The 16401-nt window shown below is 30.1% G+C and overlaps 1 protein-coding gene across 2 annotated transcripts in view; it reads right to left on the bottom strand.

Moving 5' to 3' along the window:
* LOC121121648 (neuropeptide F receptor-like) overlaps nucleotides 1-16401 on the bottom strand; it is an 84326-nt gene that overhangs the window by 16882 nt on the left and 51043 nt on the right. For both annotated transcript variants that reach the window (XM_071890038.1, XM_071890037.1), the window contains exons 3-4: nucleotides 8332-8579; nucleotides 6547-6711 (exon numbers count right to left, since the gene is read on the bottom strand). In XM_071890038.1, coding sequence (XP_071746139.1) covers nucleotides 6547-6711; nucleotides 8332-8579 — 413 coding nt within the window. The remainder of the gene's footprint in view (nucleotides 1-6546; nucleotides 6712-8331; nucleotides 8580-16401) is intronic.

Here is a 16401-nt window from a genome sequence, read left to right as displayed (position 1 = left end):
ACTGGCATAAGGTTCCATTTAGTATCTTGGGCATTATCAGACGCTGACCACCTTCTGGACGCCATTATGCACCTACATGATGATAATTCATGTGTACTAGATTATGATTAGTACATTATCATCTTCCTTTGTTTGGCACGAGAACCGAAATGAACAAGAAAAAACATGTAGTTTTGATCACGTAGATATATAATGTAAAATTAAACTTAAATAATAGATTTGTCGCAACAGCCAATATTGTGTTGTCTCCGACTCCTCAGCTCTGTGTTATAAATGTATGAATACCACTAGTTAATTAATTAAGAATCATATTTTGTATTACTGCTGCTAAGATTTGCTTCATAAAAATCGATTTTAATTAAAAAAAAAAAAAGAAGTGAACAACCCTGATACAAATAGAAGCTTACAGCAATGAAGCACATAATTAAATTCATATTTGCATTACATCATTATTTACAATTGATAAATAGGAAAATAATTCTAAGTGGCAATGTCATAAAAATATTCTTTATAGCTGTCGAGGAACGTAATCTATCATTTAGTGTCATTAAATACTGAAGCAATCGTTCGTATATAGTCTTGACATATCGTAAGCATTTAATGTAATACGTAATAATTTATTGAATATGGATGTGGAGATCCTAAATCCTCACGAGAGTGATACTCAAATTGGTGTCAAGTAATTTAGTAATTCAGAAAATGACTCTCAACTCCCTAATTTTTGAATTATGTATAACAAAATTCATATTTTCAAATATAAATCTATTGAAATATTCATCTCCTACATTTTTTATAATAGGATCAAATATTTAGGCATATAATAGGAGAATTGAATATGCATTACGCCTTTGCGCCTAAAGGTATCTTGAAAAGAGGATCACAGTCTAGTATTGTATTCAACTTTTTATTCTAATCGCAGTTGAGACTCAAAAGTAATAAAGGATTACATATTAATAATGGAACAAAAATACTTTGAGATGGATATTTTTTAAACAAATCTTTTTTTAAATCATAGATAAAAAAATTTCTATAATATAAACTAGAATATTTCTCATCACTATGTATTATGAATAAGTTATAAGGGTTTGAAGAAAAGTGTCATTTTTCATCATTTTTTGGCCTAAGAATGGAAGTATATTGAGTTCAAAACAAGATACAGAATGAATAAAAACACTTTTACATAAGTTTTATTGTTTTAGGGTTAAAAATGAATCTGAACAATAATAGTCCCAAATGACTATAATCCCAAATATTTTAAACTTCAGATGAATAAGAGAACAACTGAGATCAGTTTTGGATTCTGTGCTCAAAGATTAATTCTTTTTTTAGCTTGAATTCATTTGTACAAAATGAGCGTCCCCTGTGTAATAATTGAGATTTTATAAATTGGTTCAATTGGAATAGTTCAAAATGTTTTCGCTCTACAGTGCTACAAATGGTCTATGTTTATAAATTAAGACAATTATTTTGAGATGAAAATGATTTTCCTAGAGCTTGAATCTTAATTCTGAAGTTTTGAAATGAAGTTCTTTATTGAGATAATAATTATTTTCACTCAATATGTTCAACAAATCAATTACGGGGTCAAAATAATGGTCTCTCATTATTTATGTATATACAAATAATATGAACCGCTTACATGTTAAATAAAGAAACCGAAAATTAACGTGATAACCTGTCAATTTGAAGAACATTTGGAAGGAGAGTAGCTAGTCTGTCATGACGTTGATTTAACAATATAGAAGTTAATTCCGCAAGAAATCCTCAGTTTTACTCTTTGTTTTCCATTTCCACACACACGTAACTACTCAATACTTCTATCAATTCATATGTGTCCTCTCCTCAAAAATGAAAGAAATAATGACTGTGCAAAGTACTTTAATTCCTAGAGCGCTCACTAACAAAAACCTGAGAGAGAGTTTTTTTGTTTTTTTTGGTATAGCAGCCGTTATGCTTTATTCAAATCTTTGCAAGTACTCTTAATGTATATAAATTATGATGTAAAAGGCCGAGGACTCAAAAATTAGAAAATGTTATGGCAAACTTTTGAAGCAAAAGTTGGTAATCGAAATTTTTTGTACACTTTTTATTCCATATGTACTGGCATTAGATCATCGACATTTGGGCGAGAAGACTTGTTGATATTCCCCTCCAAGATGCACCAAACAGCTAAGTCCAGGAGGTTCACGTCGGGTGAGGACGAAGTCAAGAAGTCTGCCGAACAGAAGACAGCCATGTTGTCCCTGTAGTACCTTCTTGTACGTGTGTGTCGGGGCCCTGTCTTGGGTAAACACATAGTTGTCCGTGGGGAATGTGCTCTTCAACCATGGCAAGACATGGTATCGAAGGACCTTGTAGTAGACGTCCTTGTTGACGTTCTCGTTGACCTGGAAGAAGTAGGAATGCATCTGGCTGCTGTTGGACGCCATGACGCTGAGGACCATGACCTAAGCTGTGTCCTGTAGTTTCCCTCCACCTAAGTTCTTGATTCAGCCGAGAAGGCATCATTGCTCCTTTTCAAAACCGGTTATTTTGTGAATACTTCTTATGGGAGATCGACTTGTGCGCGGAGGAGATCCCACACCATCCACCGTTTTCATTGTTGCAGAGACATTTTTTGATTGCACATAAATAAACCACACAGTAAATTGTAGCTTTTTGTCAGTTCTTTCGAATGGTGTCAAGTACAAAATTGTTATACTTTTAGAACTGAGGCTAGACGGGCTCAAAAAGGATTCTAATTTTTGAGTCCTCCCCCTGTACATCAAACGCCATTCAGAAAAACAAATAGAAATAGTTCCCCTTGTATACATGCACACGTATCCAAAATTTCCTTCATACGACTAAATTGCGATTTATTAGATTAAAAATATCTACATGAAGTACATCAAGGAGCGATACATGTTCGATGCTGTATTTGCATGCCTGCAATATTTCATTAATGCGACTACATTTTCTTTTCTTTGATCAAAATATATGTGTGACATACCTCAGGAAGCACTATATACGGTCCACCCTATGAGTGTTTTTTATCCATTCAAATATCCAGACAAACTTTTCTTTATAAATAAAACAACAAATCCCAAGATTTATTCTTCATCTTTCATGCACTAGTGATTATTTTATATTTATTGTTTTCTTTTCAGGGATAAAATAATAATGATGAAAGCTTTATGTAAAAAATAAATTCTTTTTATTCTAGCAATTACAAAAAAAGCTCGAACTTATCATTTCACATTTTTAACCCCTGGGTATACAACTACTATGTATTGAATAAAATAAAAGGGGATCCTTATTTGTATTGAGTCCATTTGGAGTTCTAAAATTTATTTTGAGCTCATTTCGAGTCAACAATTTTAAGCAAGGGAACATTGTCTTATTTCTTTTCTTGAGTTCAGTATAAAATAGCATTTGAGATGATAGTTGAGTCGCAGTCTGTAGATTATAGAAGTCCAAGCCAAATTGCAAGTCTCGACTCTATATCTTTGAATACTATCAAGTGGTTCATTAAAATCTGAACACTTTGAATTTTAAACTTCAACAAGATATAATTTATTAATTAACAATTTAATTGTAACAAAATTAATTGTATAAATAAATGTGTGCTTAATCATTAATGTACCCTATCTTACCCGACATGATGGTTTAGAGACGGTAGAAGGCCTAGGACCCGCTCAAGATGTCTTCCTCTGTCATGGTGTTCCCGTGCTGACTGACAGTGGTTTTGAGAGCATTGGAGGTTTTCCTCTCGATATGCAACCAAAAGGTATAGTCAATGGGATTGGTATCAGTGTTGTACCGTGAAAGTGTCAAAAAAGAGTTCAAAAGTACTCAAAAGATTAATTCGAAAGAGTTCTGCAAAGAAGGATATGAGTTTGTTTCATTTTTGGTGTCAAAAGTGGTATTTTCACCCTCACAAGACTTTTTACATCCACTTATTTTATAGCTCTCAGGACAGTCTGATGTGAAGCAACGAGATCTCTTGCATGGACCCTCATAGATTTGAAAGGATTGCCCAGGGCGAGTTTCTTTATCTGCTCCGAGTCCCGATTGGTCTTTTTTACATACCCCTTCTTCCTCTCCACTTATAAACTGTTATAATCGAAGGACAAGAGTCCTCATAAAGTTTATCAAGTTTCTTTTTAGTCCCCTGAGGCGGTTTGCCTTTCATAAAGTAATGTTTAATCAACACACAAAATTATTTTTTGTTCATCTACTAAGGCAGAAACTACTCCGATACCAATTTTTAATTTTGCTCTTACGCTAGTAACGATTTGTTCGTATAAGTCCCCATACAATCCTAAGTGTAACTCTCCAACATCTATGAGCTCACTCACTTTATACTTAGATGTTCTCTCCTCCAGGAAGGAAAAATATTTATAACTATAACTGATAAAGATTCTCAAATTGCGGATTGTGCTGTTAGGGGAATACTGAGATTCTTAGGATTCGAACTGTAGGTTTCTGGATAAATATGTTAATCCAGCAATCTCCTCTTGCGGAAAATTTAACTTTCAGTAAAATCTTACTCCCTTCTGAGTCCCTTATGATTTTTAGTGGACATAACTAGTTCGGTTCTTTAAAGAAGTTCGTTATGGACCGGTCTCTTAGAAAAATGAGTCCCAAAGAAATTTTCGGTCATAAAAAAAATAACTCACGATCGGTATCTTATAAAACTTGGTCTAGAGCAATTCTATAAATGAACTGACGTCAGTTGTGTCTCAAATTTTTAACATCGACCTACAGTACATACATATTGATGTGAAGTTACATGACTTTAATATACCATATTTTTACAAATGAGAATAGGTGAGAAATAGAAATAGGTTGAAACATGAAAAAATTAGTCTCTATATTGAAACCAAAATATCAATCCAAGATTTTAAAATGATTAAATTTCACTATACGGTTTGAGATACAGTCTGAACCAAAATATAACTCCCAATCCATAAATAAAAAATCATTTCATACGGAAGGGAAAAAATCAAACTTGAATCGAGTTTCAAGAGTTCGAGTAAGACAAACAATTAGTAAGCGGGTTGTATATAAACGTATTCTCTACAAAATACTATGTAACGGAAAATATGGGCTTATATTTTATGTGAAATCATCCAACTATGAGTTAACGCATTTTAATGACGGAAAAAGTACTTTTTATTAAAAAAATTATTTTGAGAAAAATAATAACGTTTAGATTTTCATATAATTTTAAAGTAGTTTCTTTGAAGCGTAACTAATTGGTCTTTAATTTACAAAATAATATTTGAATCACTAGGTCACTCGAGAATTATATTATACTACTTCATAGTTACCTATTTATAATTTTACATATTTTTATCCTTCATACATACATTACAATTCTTTATTTATGAATTTATAACATTTTAACACATAACCTCGATAATTTTATGTTTCAATAAATTTAAATCAGATCAATAGTGCTATTTAACTAGACTTCTTCAAAGTAAATAGTCTTAAGATAAAAAAATTAAAATTATTTACCCTTCAAATAAAATCGAAGCTCTCTGTCAATAACAATTTTTTTTTTTTTTCATTTGTGATGGCCAAAAGTGCTCAAAATAACCCTTCCCTCATTTACACTGTGGTTTATTCCAAATCGGCTGATCTGATTGGTATACAGTGAAATTTGTATGCCCAATATAGTTGATATAATGACGCGTATTGGTATTATGAAAAACGTGAAAAGTTTCCGACATATCAATGATACAAGATATTTTTCCTAAATTTTCAACAGAGTCTCCATGTAACTCACCACAATTCTCCCAATGATACTCCCATCTCTGTAACCCATCCCAATAGTGTTCCGTGTTTTTCTCTGTAAAACAATTGTTCAAGAAACACTTTTTGCTTTTGGCTCAATTACTCCGAGTTGGATTAACATAAACGTTTGAAATTTTAATGCAACAGTCCCTCATATGTCTTCTATAGTTTGAATTTGAATTTAAAGGTTACACTATCAAAAACAAATATTTAATGACAGCTGGAGACTCAATTTTATCAACATATCAACTCACTCAAACGACTGCTAAAAAATAAAAATGTCTGAAACTTTGATGAGTAACTGCCAACAGATGTTAAATAGATGTGACTAGCTTTTATTTACGAGTTCTACCATCTTCACATTGAGGTCGGATACTTTTCTGGCATAAAACATTGCCTGGATATTTACTGTAAAGCCGTGTTTTATCTAAGAAATAACAATATAACAACGAGTGTGTATAGTTCTTATATCTAGCGTGTCGAATTTATGTATAAAAAAAGTTTTACATCAAAGCTAGGTTCGTCATATTAAAAAAAAAGGTCGACCATATCTATATTTTTAAAGCAAAGTTAATCAACACTTAATAACTGCGAGCCATTCCAGGTACTCCCGCCTGTATATTTATTCGTCTCCTTCCAAAACAATAAAAAAAAAGCACGTCAAACTATGCTTTATGTTTGTTTTGATCTATTTTTTAAGAAAGTATTATTTATATATTTAAAGACCCAAGTTTATTTTTAAGCATGATATTAAATAGTACTTACTTTCCATTGAGGAGGTAATTTCTCCAAACAAAATATAATGTTATCAAATGGTCCTTCATCATGAAACACCTTAATTAGCTCAGAGTGTAGTCCCAAAGGTAAGGAAAGAAGAACCGCCAGGAACCAAATTAATATAGATATAAATACTGCTTTTTTCAAATCCAACTGAAAAAGATAAATAAATAAAGACAATATTATGGGGATCCAATACAAATTCATTGTTTGGTAATTATCTAAAGTTTATCTTCGTTACACATTCAATTTATATATTAAGCATTACAAAAATATTATTTTATTGACATACAGTATAATTATATAATTTTCTATGTCAGGGGGGTTCGCAGGGAGTGGGTGGAGGGGCTGTATCTCCCAAAACTTAAGGCAATTTGACTATTTACTAGAAAATTTCATATTTGAATTTTTTTTTTTTTCCAAATGTTTAATTTTCTCTCAGTAACTATGGATTTTTGAAATTTGTCACCCAAAAATTTAATATTTGAAACTTATTTTCAAAAAGTTTAAATTTGAAATCACTCTGGATTTTATTTTTTTTCTAAGAAATTTAATAATATTTAAACTTTAAATTAAAATTTTTACAGAAAATTTAATTTTTCCAATTTTTTTTTTTAAATTCTAAAAATTTGATACAACTTTAATCAAATCAAAGTCTTAGGGCGCATTATTCAAAAGATTCCAAACAAATTGATCCACAAAGTATTTATAGTAATTAATTAATTTGATATTTTTTGCATTTATCATTAGTTAGGTATTGTTCATGAGAAGTTTTCTGCATCTATGGATAGGAAGACGATTAGTTGAATCTTGAAATTGTGTAATTTTATTTGTTATTCGAACATTTACAGTACTTAGATCTCTAGATATTAAAAGGATTCCTTATTTTTAACTAAATTATTGTTTAATAATACATTTTATTTTTGAAATTTGTATTAATATGTATCCAAAATCCCAACATGATAAAGTATCATCGTAAAAACACTAAAAAAATTTTTGGAGAAAAATCTAAGAATTCACAAAAATTAAGTTAAATGTCAAATATTAAATTTTTTGAAAAATAAATAAATATATATAGCATTAAATTTTCTAGTAAAAAACAAAAAATCCTTAACTTGGGGGGGCTACAGCCCACCGCTTGCAGACGCCCCTGAGTTATCTACCACTTGTAAAATATTCTTTCAAAATCTTAAGTACCTCCAAGTACCCCAAGGGGTACGCATACCCCCATTTGAGAACCACTGGCTTTGAGAATAAAAAGTATAACGTTGAATTGTCATTTGCTCATCTTTCATATAATTGTCAAAAATCCTTTGTTTTATTCTTTTTTTCTCTCTCTCTAATGCTTGTAATCTCTGATTTAAAAAAAATGTGCAAAGATATAGAAACAACATGCAGGAAGAATAGTTCTTAAAATCTATGGCCTCTATTTTTGTCTCAAATAGTCGTTTGTTTGCTAAAAAAGTTCAATTTAAGAAAAAAGGCCAAAAAATTGTTACCGGAACCATTTTTTTAGCCTTAAGAAACTACATGAAAAGTTCCATTTTCATTTAATATATAGATTTTAGGGTTTACAATTTTTAAGTTTACAACTACTGTATTCTTTGTTTAGATAATAACCTTGGCTAGCATCGATAACATTTTCATAAATCGATCATAAAATATATTGAACATAAAATCGAACATCAATTGATATTAATGATAATTTTTAAAGGCAGTGTAATTTTTAATGTCATTTTATGAGTCCAATTTTAATATCAAAATAATTCCTACCTGAGCCTTTAAAGCATGAACAATATACCAATAACGATCCAAGGAAATGACGACAATTGTAAACGAAGAACAATATACGTTTATGGCAGGAATAGCATTGTTGAGAAGACACAGAAACCTAGTCTCGGATCCAAAGGTCCAATACTTTGTTAAAATCCCTGTCAAAGTCATGGGCATTGTAAATAAACAAAGTGTAAGATCCCAGATGGATAAATTTAATATAAAAAAGTTGCGTGGAGTCCACATGGCTAAAAATAGAAATAAAAAATATTTACATATAATCACGTCATATGTTATACATACATCAATATACATTTTTAAATAAGGAAAATTAACAAATTGTTTTGATTAAAAAAAAGAAAGAAAAAGAAGTCAAGCAAATCAAACATATCGTTAACCCAGTGCAAATCCATCTTAATTATATATTTTTTTGCCAAATATATTTCCATATTTCAGATAAAAAAATATGATAACTGTAATGTCCTATGAATTTATTCATAGCACAACCATGCAATGTAGTTTTAAAATACAGGGAATGGAAACAAAAGCTAAAGACTTAAAACGTATGCTAAGTTACATGTGCGTAGATGACAAGCATCTAAATGGAGGCTCTAATTGTAAAGTTTATAAAATGAGATAAATTATGACTGTTTTACAAGGACTATTAGCTGCAACTTTGTGTGCAATCCGTATTACTAGCTTTTAAAAATATACTAATCACAATACTTTACTTCAATGGTACATGTACTAAGTAAAATAACATTGATGTAAAAGTATCATCCCTTAATACAATAAATAGTTACGAGTATATCCCTTAAATGTAAAATTTATTTATATATTCTACAACATTGCTCATAGAAAAATTGTAAAAAATGACACTTATCCTCTCAAAATTTGTATAATAGATACGAGTAAATAATATCGCTTGGTCCGGTACAATCCAAACCAGATAGTACAGTTTATCACTTAATTTAAGATATTTTGTCTGCATAAAAGTAATAACAGGTAAATGTTTTTTTATAATTTTAGTATATACAACAGGCATAATTTATCGAAAAAAAAAAAAAAAAAAAAAAAACTGACAATCTATGTAGTGACTAAATGTCAATGATAATAGTAAAATTAGTCACTGCAAATAGCAATTAATGTATCCAAAATTATTTGTTGCAATAAAAGATTGAATCATCGATACATTTTATGGTTCAAAGACCATATCGGGGTCAATATATATATTTTAAATTAAATAAAAGTTTTAAAATGTAGTTAGAAATCTAGGGCACCTTAACTCATCCCCGACATTTGAATACAAAGCCTATAATTAACTCAAATGTGTCTATGACGTATTGGGTTATATGCAGTATGATAACTTTTCAACAAGGAAAATAATTTCACTAATATTGGCATTTTAATGATCCTTTAAAATTGATTTATATTAAACATCATTAAAAATCTATTCGTAACAATATAGATGTTATGAATTTACGATATATCGCTAATGAAATATTCATCAAAATGCTAATTTCTTTATCTTAAATACCTTAAAACTTGGAGTTGGATTAATCTACAGATCCCAATTTCATTTCTTACCTGGTCCACTGTCAATAACCCCACCTACTTAAATTTAATTAAATCCGTTTTTAATGAAATTTTATCATAGAGTACTCAGACAGTGGCGTATATAGTCCCTTTTTTGGGGGGGGGAGTGGGAAGCCTCTTAAAAGTTTCTGAAGCCCCCTTCCACCCCCTCCCCCCAAATCATCATATCTTATTTATATTATAAGTATGTTTTTTGGTGTTATCACTGCTGGAATCTAAAATGATCAAGCATATCAGTCTGAAATTTAGTAGGTAGACTTATAAAATAACCTAAGACGTTCCCATGATATTTTTGAGCCTCCAAAGTCAATAAGAGCCTGTTTTTGATCGTAATACACCCGCCCTTTCCTTGTTTCTTTCACGTCCTTACTTTTATAGTATCCCGCAACCTTTCACCCAAAAACTAGAAGTAATTCCCGAAATCATCTGGTAGTTAGCAAAGTAAGTGAATAACACCAACTGCTAATTATCATCCCTTACGTACTCCCAGACAATCATTATTTCTCCACAATTTTTAAAGTGAATTGTATAAATATATTTCATAATACCTTTGTATTATATTCGATACTGTGTTACGCTTAGTAATATTTTATTTAAAATATAGCTATCAATCTATATTCTTATGAATATATCTAGGGTATTTTTGTGTTAGTTAGATAACGCTGTGTTTTCTATAACTCTCTCCTTCTTTCCGTCCCTCCCTTCTTCTCTTCCCCTCTGTCTTTTTTCTTCTACATTCATTCTTTATTTCTATTCCCCTCTATACAGGACTGCAACGTGAGCATCCTCTGCTAGTATTCATATATATAAAATATAGGTATTGATATAGCGGTGTTGATAATTTTGGGTCCCCCAAATGATGAAAGCTAGTAACCCTCCCGGACTCGGGTATAAATGAAGGGAAAAAATAACTTAATTTGTTCTCCTTTTCTTGAATACTGATTTTATATTGACGCACCACAAATTATAAAATATATAATCAAAATATTTTTTAAATTAATAATCCCAGAAACATTTTCTTTTCATACAAAAAACCATAAATAACTTAATGAACATTATTAGTACGCCAATGATTTATATCCATATTGTTTATTCTAATAAGGATTAATGAAACCATTTTTCAACTATGTTTGAGTGTAGGTAACTTTTTTAACTTTTTATTTTTATATGGCAGAATTAGGAGGTAGAAAAAAATGTTTTCTAATAATTTTAATGGATAATAAATCATTATCTCCCAGATAGTAACTTGAGGATTTTGTTATTAATCTTTATTAAAAACTTCATTAAAAACTTTATCTTCAGTTCTATAATGTATATTTAATCAGAGGTGGAGAGTTAATTAAATAATATTCCGTTGAATAAATTTAATTACTTAGGAGTCTATATAATACTAATAATGAATAAATACTAATCAATTAATTTGAATATGAAGCATCTATTAACTTGTTTTAATCTCCTTACATATAAATTATATAATTATTTAGACTCTTAAATAATTAATTTTTATTGTTGGAATATTATTGTAGTCTATATTCACGCAACCTAACCAGCTAACTACAGTCATTTTTTTAAAATAAATATTATAAACTTAATTGACCAAAAATCCAATAAAATTGACCTTTTTTAAAGGCAAAAAAATTGAACTATAAGGTTCATTTTATAAGTTCAGCTATGATATAAAGCATTAGAAGAACAAATAAAAAAGTTATTACCATCTAAGTAAGGTCTTTCATTATACTCGATTTTTTGGTGGTTATATACATTTTTTATTAAATATAATGAAGATAATGTAACCAATAATTCGTTTTTCAATACTGAAATGTTTTTATCATTTTATTATTTCCTTTGATTTTCATTTATATCGTTTTTATGTCAAAATATGGCACTGAATCTTAGTTATACACTAAAAACTTGATTTAAAAAATAAACCTCTATAGGCCATAAATTGAAAGTTTTAATGGTCATATTCGTGTTCTACGGCTTAAATAACAATAATAAATGTGGGTTTCAGCCTCCAGGTAAAATTGCTGTTGTATTTTGTTATAATTAGTTATTTATAAGCTGTAAACAATTATCTACTATTATTGAATAATAATTCTATTGTAAATAAGAATTGACTATCAACCTACTAATTTTTAGTCTTTTATTCCTGTTTTATTTAGCAGGAACTTTTGAGCAATGCAATAAAGATAACGCTCTGATATATGTGAAACATCAGAACATAAGATTATCTTGAATCGTAAACTAAATCAATATTTATACTTTTTTTTTTCAAAATGTAGATCTTACATCCCTAATGGTATCCTAAACGCGGCGTTAGCTCACTTACAGTAATAATTACTCTGTGTTTTGTGTCAGTTGATGATTTATTTGATTCTTTTATTTTTCTCTGTGTTCGGGTCGTTGATGATTGTTTGAATTTGCTCCCTAACACCGATACTTTTTTTTAATATCCGGTGGGAAAAAAGGAATAATTAGATCTCAAAAGTTTTGATTTCAAGTACTAAATGATCAAAATTAAATCAAAACTTGATTAAAACACACAAGACAAAAAAAAAAAAAAAAAAAAATCAATAAACTCGATTTAAAAAAAATGATAATCTCTTCACTGCCAAAAAAATTTGTCAAACGTCATGAATAGGGCTCTGGACAATTCTCAACAATGATTAAATCATTATAATTTCATAGTTGGGAATAAACTGATATTTGACCCCCCACTATTTTTCTTTTTAGAAAAAGGTTGGGAGATTCAATAAAGGCAACAAAGTCTATACAAAACATTTTAATCTCCTAAGTATTTTGTGTCCACTGTCAATTTTTTACTTTTTTTAGTCCTTCTAACGTATTCTGATTCTGATGCTAATTGATTATACACAAATGAGCATGAACTAAGCCAAGGAATACTTTATAGATGTAACGACCACTCTTTTTTTTTTAGATCAAATTAGTAAAATAATTAGGTTATGAAAACGAAAATTAAATCAAAATAGTAGTGTAATGAATGTTTTGAGGTGTTAAAAAACCTTTATTTATTAATTATTATTCTGATGACATCAAATAAATAGATCAACCAAAACATTAATATTGTACTTTATTACACTATTTCATAACTATTCGACAAAAAAATCCTTAGTTGGTCAAAAAAAAGTATTATACAGTAATGTTTTGAGCAATTATCACCAGAATATTAATTGAAGATAATAGCTCCCTTTGTTATAAGGAAGAATTGGCTAGCTTCCAATTAATTTGGCCTCTTCCCCCCCCCCTCCCCCTCTCTTTCATTTTGCCGTGCTATCACATAAGTAAGCTATAATGAGTGTGGATTACATTTGTATTTTTCGACAAATTATCGTGAATTTCTATCAACTACTATTTGCAACCCTTTAAATGTACTGCAAATTGCATTTAAAGTAGTCAAAATTGATTTTTACAATAATATAAATAGAATTTTTTTTTTTAAAGCCATTTAAGTCAAATAAAGGTAAAAAAATATAGCGTTAATTCTTGGGTATCTCAACTCATCCCACATATAAGGCAAATATACCCTATTGACTCATATGTCTATAGTATTATTCATATACGTTAATTTTACATAATATGTGGTGTTTCAACATAAAAAAATCCTGGATAAAAATCAAGAAAAGAAGATAATCTCTATTTTTTTTTATTTATGCGAATGTATATTTGAATTCAATTCAAAATGATAATTTGATGACTAGGTATGTATGTATATTTTTTCTCGAGAGAAGACGTGTTATATTTTATGTTAAATAAAAATTGATTTTGTCTCTTAAAAAAGTGGATATTTCTCTGTTTAACAAAAATAACAGGATCTTGTATAGTTATAAAATCATTGGTTTTCCGGTGAGTAATATCGAATAACAAGCATTTATCTATTTACGATTCCATGTTGAATGCTAATGACATATTTATCTCCTCCATTGTTTTTTTTTCTGTATCACACATGGCGACTGTTGCTGTATAAATTAATGTACAGATTAATTAATAAGTCTCTTAATTGTTTTGTTGTTGTTATTGTTTTTATCTCCTGCATTTGTATTTTTTCAACTAAATATGAAGACACAACGGAGTAACAATGACTAATTACCAAGTGATACAAAGCGTGAGCATTTGTGAGGTGGCCCGTTTTTTTTGTTTGTTTTTTTGAATTGGTAATCTGAAGAATAAATTTTCTTTTCTTAGCAGTTGTTATAGCTATATAATTCCCGAGTAGTTAACTTCCTTTCCTAAATAGATGCTGTTATATTTAGGACCTGATTGAACATTCGTGTTAGCTCATAAAAGACGGAGAGTAACCTCGAAAATTTGTTGCAGAGTTTTAATTATCCATAATCCTTGGCGGACTTAGAGTAGAATTGGTGATCAACATTGGAGTATTTATTCCCAATGTCTTTGTTTATTTTATTTTTTAAATACCTGTTACCACACGATTGTCATCACTCAAAATACCCCTTGCTGGCCTTAGTACATGGAATATTATGCAAAAGTGGAAAAAAGTTCGGCCGAGAAGAATATCCATTTATACAATGATTTTAAATGAGAAATATTCGTGATGGTGATAGAGGATAAATAAGGGAATGTATTCAGTGAGAAAAATATGAAGAATATAAACGTATATGATGCTGATGGATTTAATGAGAAAAAAAATGTAGGAGTGAGCCCTAGCCTTGGAAATGGACAATCATGTTTTTACAGAAAAAGTCCTATTGACGTTAGGCAAAGATTAAAAGAACTGAAGATTACTCAGAATTGCTGAAGGAAAGCGTACAATGCATGTAAGAAGAGGCTACTAAAATAAATTGAAGGGCATTGAAAATATAAAGGTTGGAGTAAAATGAGAGTTACAATTATTAATACATTCAAAAGAATTGACTTGATGTTATCAATGGAGTAGCTGAAAATAATTCTGTAAAATTATTTATCTTTATCCCTAACAGAATCATACTGATTCTGAGGAAAATACCAGAATTATTAGGGGGCTTGGAGAGACATATAATACTCGAAACTTGTAAAGAAAGCCTCACGCGTGCCAGCCACAAATGGGAGTAAAAGAACTGAGAAATTACTACAAATGATATAACATAAATTCATAAGTCTATTATTCAACAATTTGTAATATAGTTTTAAAAAAAAGAAAGCCCACTTCTTTGATTCAAATTGTTGAATGTATACCTATAGCTAGACAAGAAGGGCTGTGAATGGCTTGATATTGGAATTAAATAGTTTCAAAAAATTGTGAATAATCAATTTTAAAGGTTTGATTTTTTTAGGTATATATTGGACTCTTTAAATCTAATAAATACTTTTTTACTTAGAAAATAGACAAATGGTCAACATATGGCTTTTTGAACTTATGTTATCAAATAGGTATATTTTCTGAGTTATTCTATCCTATTTGTATCGGCGCGCTGAAGTCTTGTATTATATGGGAGAGATAGTGATTATGTTGGAATATGATTGAAGATCCATCATCCATTTCCCGAATTGTACCCATGGATGAGGACTTTTTCCATTCAAAACGCTGGCGTGTTTGTTTATGGTTTAATTCATTTTAAGTACTGCAATGATCCAAATTTGAACCCCATCATACTGTGTTGTGTTTGCATGAATGATAATTAATGCATATGTATAATTAATAACAAAAAACTTCTGCAAAATAACATTAATTTTTACATATATACATTACAGGGTGCAGTTTTACAATTAATAATTTTTTTAAACCGATTTTTCTTGGGAACCCTTAGTCATAAAGCTTTGAAAACTAGTTTATCAGATTTAACAGATAATTTTGTATAAGTTCTGTTTACCAAGCGTTGAAAATGTTCTCCAAGTACGACCGTCGTGTAGCGATCATTGTCGTCCTCTGTGCAGGTCGTGCATCCAAAGAGATCATCGACTTTCTCCAGTTGTCCACTGCCACCGTGTACAAAGTCGCAAAGGAGTTCAACGAGTCTGGAGGGATGAGAAAACCAGTAAGGAAGAAGGCAGATCGATCTGTGTTCAAAATTGGCTTTCGAAAAATTTGGAGATGTTCTGGTATAAAGAAATGTGGCCCCCTAGATTCCCGGACTGCAATCCGTTGGACTATTTCGTGTGGGGTTCCTTAAAAAAGGGAGTCCAGTAAGCATTCTCACAACAATTTGGCTTCTTTTAGAGCCACCATTATTGAGGAAAAATTTGAATAAACACCATCTGGCCCAGGCGTGCAGTAGGTTCCGCACCATTTTCGAGGCTGTGGTTGAGGCTGAGGATGTTTGGATTGAATGATTAGCTACATGGAGGGTCCTTACGCTTGTATATAAATGGATTTGTAAATATCTCAACTAATATAATAAATAAAAAGGTTTATGTCCTGATCTCAAAAAAATTTAATTGTAAAACCGCACCCTGTGTATAAACAATACTTCTTTATCATACTATCACTTTAGATTTAATTAAAATATGCTATCATAT

This window comes from Lepeophtheirus salmonis, chromosome 7 (genome assembly GCF_016086655.4).
Source record: "Lepeophtheirus salmonis chromosome 7, UVic_Lsal_1.4, whole genome shotgun sequence".
Classification (NCBI taxonomy): Eukaryota; Metazoa; Arthropoda; class Copepoda; order Siphonostomatoida; family Caligidae; genus Lepeophtheirus; species Lepeophtheirus salmonis.
This window is presented reverse-complemented; position numbering and strand designations above follow the sequence as displayed.